Genomic DNA, 7,942 nt, shown 5'->3' with positions numbered 1-7,942 from the left:
AAACCCAAAATACATATCGTCGTCCTCGTCGTCGTCATCGTCGTCGTCCACTGAATTATATTCCCACCCTGTCACTTCACTGAAGCACTTCACACGTATCTCAAGCTCCATTCCTAACTAATGGCTCAAGCTATGGCATCCTCAATGGCTGGCCTGCGTTCTTCCTCTCAGCCTGTGTTCGAAGGTAGCTCCCGCTTGAACGCCTCCGGCAACGGAAGGACTGTCTCATTGGGCCGTCAAGGGCTCGTCGTCAGAGCCCTGCAGGACCAATCCGAAGCCAGTCGCCGTGTCGTGCTCGGACTCGTCGCCGCCGGTCTGTCCGCCGGGTCCTTTGTCCAGGCCGTCCTTGCCGATGCTAAGCCCATCAAAGTTGGCCCTCCCCCGCCGCCGTCTGGTGGCCTGCGTAAGTATTTCCGATGATCATTCCTTCTGAATCTTTCAATATTGGAGATTCCCTGTACAGAATTTGAGAATTCAAGGTTTATAGATTTGTATGGGAATGGTTGTGGAATGTGGCAGCTGGGACACTGAACTCAGATCAGCCAAGGGATCTGCTGCTGCCATTGAAGGACAGGTTCTTCCTGCAGCCATTGGGGCCGAGCGAGGCGGCGCAGAGGGCGAAGGAATCGGCGAAGGACATAGTGAATGTGAAGGGACTGATCGAGAAGAAGGCATGGCCTTACGTTCAGAACGATCTGCGTTTGAAGGCAGAGTACCTACGCTTTGATCTCAACACTGTCATCTCTGCTAAGCCAAAGGACCAGAAGAAGTCCCTCCAGGAACTCACTGGCAAGCTCTTCCAGACCATCAGCAATGTAAAGTTCATTCTCCAGATCTATCAAATTTGCTTCAATTATTCCTTTGACATCTTAATTAACTAGGTTTTGTTTTCTTTTCTGTGCCAGATTTTAAATAACAAGTCGCAATATTTATCAAACTTTGATAAGTTTGAGTACAATATTCTGACTTTTTAGTCCTTCTTTGAATCGGTTTGTTTAAGCTTTTTTTAATTAAAAAAATACTTATGTTTTTAAAAGGAATTTATTTTGTGAAAATTGATAATATTTATTTAAACTAAATATTAAAATAACTAAAAAATACATTATTTTCTATAAATAGAGATCCACAAAAAAATTAGATAAAAATCCCTTATTTTTATATCTTAAATAAACGGCTTACAGGGGCTTTCCTCTTATTTTGAAAGCATCTTACATTATCGCAGGTTTCCTTCAAATTTCTTATATATATATAGAGAGAGAGAGAGAGAGATTTGGAGGGCTACCATTTTGAAGATTTTCATTTGAAATATGATTTTTTTTATTATTGATTGAAAAGTCAGATTCATTTTATGTTCCATTTTCAAATAAAAATATTGAACATAAAGTGATAAAAAAAATAATGTACGAACAATTTAAATTTAATTCGAAGAGTTTTGGGGGGTTAACTTTTTTTATTTTTAATTTAAATAATAAATTCATGAATGTATAAAAAGAAGTATCAATGGTTCATATTCGATTTAGGTGATTCATACACGCACACACATATTAAATTTTATATTTTTGAATCAACATATTTTCATTTAACAAGTAAAATATTTTAATGTTTTTATTTTTTAAATTTAAAATAAAAGTATGAAAAATAAAAGATAAAATAAAATTTGAATTTTTAAAAATTTACTATGGAGCATCAGTATAATATATTTACTCTCTGATTTTTTTTTAAAAATAAATTGATACTATCAATTTTCTGTAAGGTTTCTCAATACAAGGGCATTTTCCTAGATAAAGAGAAGAGTAAAATAAATATTTGAGACAGAGATTGCGTTAAAAAAATTACATGCCTACATATTCACTACATCGATTTTATTTATAAATTATTTTTAACATACTTCATTCAATCAAGTAAAACCTTAAATGTGATTAACTATGTTTTAAAATTGAATAAATTTCCACCATTATTCCTAATAAGGACAAAAAATTATTTTTAATATATTTTTAGTATTTAATAAAGATATAAAGGTAAAAATAAATGTAAAAAAAAGTGAAGTGTAATCAAATTTAATATCCTCTCTCTGGAGTACACACTTTTTATGAATTTGATGGCCTACAATTTTTTTTTTTGATGATTGACTTAATTAATTATGTTTTAACTGATCAACAGTTGGATCATGCTGCGAAGATTAAGAGCACACCAGAGGCAGAAAAGTGCTATGCAGAGACAGTCTCTACTCTGAATGATGTTTTAGCCAAGCTTGGTTAATATAATAATAAAATAAAATTCCAAGCCTCTTTTTCTTCTTCTTGTGTAAGATTAATTTGTGTATGCTTGTCTCGGACTGTGTTCTGTTGGATGCTATTTCAAGAAAATCAGACGAGGAAAATTTTACCACCTAGCTACTTACAATTCTTATTGAATTGCATTTGGGTCCGTTAACATCACAGATTTTGCATTTAGAGGTTCTTATTCTAATTAATTGCATGATGGATTATTGGATAAGCCATTTTGGCATGCAAGGATCACAAGTGGGGTGAAGGAATTGAGGGTTAATAGAGGGCAGAGGCAATCAACTATCATATAATTCAACCGATACTTTATCCTCAAATGCTTATGAGTTTATTATTATTAATTTAATAATAATAACAATTTTGAATTTTAGTAAAGCAAAACATTGAAAAAAAGGGAAAAATTAATCTATCACAATATAATTTAAAATTGAGAGAAAACTATAAAGATTTGTAAATTCATTTTTCTCGTTTTAAAGTCAAAAGTTGGGCCATAAAAATTTGACAAGGGGGAATCGATATATTTAAATATTTATATATATATATATATATATATAAAAGAAAGTTAGTGTGAATTTAGTATAGAAGCTAATTAAGATCAAAATCTATCTCTAGATTCAAAGAAAATTTATTGATTGCCAATCAATTAGGTTTTCACATTGACAATACAATTTGATCTCATAATTTTATATATTATAAATCAAATCTTTATTAATTGAATTAATACTTATTGGTTTTAAGACTATACAAGCATGGATAGGACATGACTTTAGCCTAATTAAAAGACTGATTTCTTTTATTAAAAAAACTTAGACAACTTATAATTTGATTTGGGTAGAACTCAAAGTTGAGGAGGAGCAAACCTGATTCATAAGATTAACAAATGAAAAGATTGGTTTTAATAATTTAATATCTCACTTGGCTTCCTCCCTCCCTCCCTATGAAAAGTAACAATTTATTTCAACCCAAGGTGAGGTGAGGCTAGGGCACAGGAGGGGCATGCTAGGTCAATAAGAGCAAGAGCGTAACTGTGTGAGTGCGTCTTGTGTCTCTGGTCTATAGGTGACTGACATCCTTTAATATTTTCCACCTACTTATTATTATAATTAATTAATTATAATTATATTAAAATAATTTTAGAGTATTAGACTAGACCAATTGGCCTTGTAGCTTGGTCTTTTTTCAAGTTCAACCTGAAAATGAAATCTGACTTTATTGGTCCTTTTAAGCATTTGGATAAATTATTTTTCCTGACCGAATTAGATCAAATTTATTCGAGTTGGATTGAATTAAACAAGATTCATGGGTTTTTGCACAATTCTAGCTGGCTTCATGCCTACCGAATCTAGATCCTCTCCATATATTCTCTACATATCTCTCTCCCTATGCAATCTTTGCCACCATACTATACTACCTTGATCCAACGGTTCCCACTTTGCCGAGGCAAATATTGAATTTGTGCGTTGCATGATGAAGATAAGATGTCGTTACTAACAGTTCTAAGACCATAGAATAGCATAGGAATGGCATCCATCTCTTAGATATTGAATCTTGTGATATCATTGGCGAGGGGCATCAAAAACAGTCAATTTCCTTCTCTGACACGGAACAGCTGCATTCATCTCACACAAAATGGTGGCTTACTGGACTAGGCTTGTGACAAAAAGCGGCATCGAGAACAGTAAATAAGGAACCACATCCATCATCTTGTCCGATGTGGAATGGTGGCATAAGGGACCAAATCAATCTCCCTTGGCAAGATAGATGAGTTTCTTCACAGCAAAATTGCAGTCGGAGGAATTTCTTCATTCAAGGACAATAACAACTTGGTGGGTCTGTACGAATTTCTAGTTGTTGCAAACTTTTGACCTTGAGAACTTTTGTTGTTAGGGGATCTCTTGATGTGTACTTATGTTGACAGGTTGTTGTGTAGATTTGGAAGGGAAGAAATAAGTATTTTAGTGGCATAATAATGGAGTTTTGGCATAATAATTCAAAGTGGGAATCGTTGGATCAAGATAGTAGAGTATGGATGGCAAAGATTGCATAGGGAGAAAGATATGTGGAGAGTGTATGGAGAGCATATAGATCTAGGGCTGCACAAAGGACTGGACGGGACTGGACTTCAGCCTAACCCGAAGTCTGGTCCTTTTCATGAAAAGGACTAGGTTAGGCAACCCGTAGTCCAGTCTGGTCCTGTGAAAACCCGGAGATTAACAGGACCGGACTTAGTCCATAGGATTGGGAGACTGGTCTTGTTAGTCCAATACTCACTTGACTTTTTTTTTCTTTTTTTTCTCTATGATAAGCAATAATCCATTTCAACCTAATAAATTCAATTAAGATAATAAAAACACTTATAATCATAATAAATTCATAATTCATAATGATTTCTAACATCAAGAAAATAATATTTCAGTTACAGTCCAAACTCCAAATGATTTAGATATATAACTTCAACAAAAACACTCAATAAAGTTTAACACTACATTACATTTGTCATGTAATTATCTCCTTAGCTTCAACAGAAACAAACTTAACAAATCTTCAAATAATTATCTCCTTAGTGTCAATAACACTTGAAGCATCTGTAAAAAAAATCATATACACATATATAAAGTGATTAGTAAGTGTAAAAATGCAATATATACATTAAATTAAGAGATATAAAATTGAATATATTACCTGCAACATTAACCACATCGTCAGTCTCTTGAAAATTATCAACCTCATGAAACATAGAGACAAACTCTGAGAGAGATTGCCCTGCAACTAGCCAATTCTGGGCACAAATGAGTGCTTCAGTCATCTTAGGAGATAAAGAACTCCTATAATCATCAACAACACGTCCTCCAGTGCTAAAAGCTGATTCAGAAGCAACTGTAGATACTGGTATAGCCAATACATCTCGTGCTATCAAGGAAAGCACTCTATACTTGGTAGAATTAACCTTCCACCATGTCAAGATATCAAAATCATCATCATCATCATCAATAGGGGTGTCCTCAGATGTACTAGCAGAAAGGTATCTGTCCAACTCTGATTGGGTATCAACTGATGAGCTTTTTTGCTTCAGGGATGCTAACCATCTACGACCAGGGTCTTTTTTACCTTTACTTGCATTTGAAGTGTTGGTGTCAAGAGCACTTGGAGAGTTGATACTACCAGAACTGCTTGTATCAGGACCAATTATTGCAAAGTATTCCTCAAATAGGCGATACAAAGTGTCTCTTGCCTTGTTCTTCATGGACATACAAAGGTCAGGGGCAGGAAAAAGCTGATCAAATACATGATTGATATAGGCAAGCTTGTATCGAGGATCGAGAATCACAGCAATAATCAACAAAGGGTTCAAATTATCTGTTGCCCCCCAATACTTATCATATTTTCTCTTCATGCTCAAAGACATTTCCCTAAGAAGAGGGTCATCACTTTCAACATTCTCATCTAACAACTCTTGAATTAAAGCAATTTGATGGAAGCATGTATGTGTAGTAACTTTCAGTATGCTAGAAAATTGTAAAGTGACATCATAAAACACCTTCAAGAACTTAAGAAAGAACCGTGCTTTATTCCAAGCTTGTTTGTTTGGAGGGCCATTACGCTTAGGAGGAGCTTGCCTAGAGTAAGCAAAAGCATCTATGTTGTCATCGGGTCTAGCATCTTGCCTATAAACATAGGCATCTATGCTACCCTCTAAACAAGAAAAGTCACTTTGAGCATGACGCTTTGAACCTTTGTTGAAGTAACTAACAAAATCTTCATCTTCATCCTCTAATCTTTCAAATGCCTTTTGAAACTTCAAAGCCACATCCAACATTAAATATGTAGAATTCCATCTAGTACTGACATCAAGGCAAACAATACTTTTTGTGTCCAACATTTCCAATTCACAAACATCTTTAAATCTTTGCAAGCGAGCAGGAGAGGAACGAACATATCTAATAGCATTTCGAATGGACTCAAAAGTATCTTTCAACTCCTTCAACCCGTCATTAACAACTAGATTAAGAATATGTGCAGAACACCGTAGTTGAAGATAATCATCACCACAAACAAGACCCCTCCAATTCTTTAAACGCCTTTTTAAGTAAGACAAGGCTGTGTCATTGGAAGTTGCATTATCCATAGTTATGGTGAACACATTTTGTATGCCCCAATCTGATAAGCACCTTTCAATTGTCTTGCCTATCGTATCACCTTTGTGATTCTCAACCATGCAAAAACTAAGAATCCTCTTATGCAAGTTCCAATCATTATCAATGAAATGGGCTGTCAAACATAAGTAATTGAAGTTTTGAACTGATGTCCAACAATCTGTAGTGAGGCAAAGACGATTAGTACACTTCTTTAACAAATTTTTCAAGATTCTAATTTCACCAAGATACAATTGCCAGGCATCTCTAGCCACTGTTGTTCTTGAAGGGATTTGAAATCGTGGTTCTAACTCCTTCACAAACTTTTTAAAGCCTTCCTTCTCAACAAGCCTAAATGGCATCTCATCACATATAATGAACTCAACTAGAGCCCTGCGACATCGTTTCTGATTGAACATATGAGGTACTAAGCTTCCCTCTTGCCCACTTGGTGTCACATAATTCAACATCGATTGCTTCATCATTTGTGTAGCTTTATGTGGATTCTTGGAACACTTTGGTACATGCCTCTTCAAGGATGTTAAACCATGCTTGCCTGGGTCACAAGCATAATCTAAATTACAGTACTTGCATGCAGCTCTAACTTCTCCATTTGTCTCCTCCAATGGTAACTTAGTAAAGTGTTCCCACACTTTTGACACCTTTCTTGTAGAATTTTTTCTCTTTCTACTACCTTCTGTAGCTTCACTTTCAGTTACAGTTGTAAGAGGAGGAGGACATTCCATAGTAGTTGGGGGTTGAGGTGGAGGAGTAGGTGTCAAAGATGGTTCAGAAGGAGTTGAACTCACATTTTCACCAGTGAAAGGAGACGATTGAGGTTGGTCAATACTAGATGTTTGCTCAATATCCATTACTTCACAATGATAAAATATAATTGACAAGTTATAACAGCAAAATGGTAAAAAGGAAGCAAAATAGACAAGTTATAATAACACAAAATCATGGCAGGGAACACAAAAGCCAGAAAATGAGAGCACATAATTGATAAGGTGATTACTAATAAAAATCATCCCACAGGAATGTCCTTCTAATAGAGCAACACAGATATGAGGAAAAAACTTTAAACAACTTCTAAGGCAAGTCAATCCAAACCTATGTAACAAATTTTAATCCATATTAAACAACTTCTAAGGCAAGTCAATCCAAATTTTAATCCATATTAAACACATAAATGAATTTGATAAGCACGTTGCAAAGGCACAACAAGACTGTCTAAAAATGATAATAATTGATTTTTATTTCTAGGTAACTGAGCATAAACATCACTAATACAAATAAGAAGTATCTCAGTGCCTATCCAAACTGCAGTAAATATTCAAGTTATAAATATGAAGAAATTTCTAATACATTCGAATAGCCTGCCTTGGATTTCAATTATACTCATTATACAAGGCTTAGTAGTCATTAGTTGATTTCTATCAAATACAATGATTTTAAACAAAAAAAAAACAAAATACATGCTTCCCGCTGCTCCACGCATGCTTGCTACCCATGCCCATGCTA

At 34.8% G+C, this 7,942-nt stretch overlaps 2 protein-coding genes across 2 annotated transcripts; one reads left to right on the top strand and one right to left on the bottom strand.

Annotated features, from left to right (window-relative positions):
• On the top strand, positions 1-2,388 carry LOC129297722 (oxygen-evolving enhancer protein 3-2, chloroplastic-like). Its single transcript, XM_054936075.1, has 3 exons — positions 1-403; positions 520-815; positions 2,161-2,388. The coding sequence occupies exons 1-3, from the start codon at positions 121-123 to the stop codon at positions 2,257-2,259; spliced, it is 678 nt and encodes a 225-aa protein (XP_054792050.1). The 5' UTR covers positions 1-120; the 3' UTR covers positions 2,260-2,388.
• A 2,441-nt stretch (positions 2,389-4,829) lies between these two features.
• Positions 4,830-7,290, bottom strand: LOC129297720 (zinc finger BED domain-containing protein RICESLEEPER 2-like). The gene is made up of 2 exons (XM_054936073.1): positions 4,968-7,290; positions 4,830-4,870 (listed from the first exon to the last, which is right to left on the bottom strand). Exons 1-2 carry the CDS (start codon positions 7,288-7,290, stop codon positions 4,830-4,832), a joined length of 2,364 nt encoding a protein of 787 aa, XP_054792048.1.
• Between the last annotated feature and the right edge of the window lie 652 nt (positions 7,291-7,942).

The sequence above is a fragment of the Prosopis cineraria genome, unplaced genomic scaffold, assembly GCF_029017545.1.
Source record: "Prosopis cineraria cultivar Desert tree isolate PC_DT_omini unplaced genomic scaffold, ASM2901754v1 PC599, whole genome shotgun sequence".
Taxonomy (NCBI): domain Eukaryota; kingdom Viridiplantae; phylum Streptophyta; class Magnoliopsida; order Fabales; family Fabaceae; genus Prosopis; species Prosopis cineraria.
The sequence above is the reverse complement of the archived record's forward strand: the minus strand, read 5'-3'. Positions and strand labels throughout refer to the sequence as shown.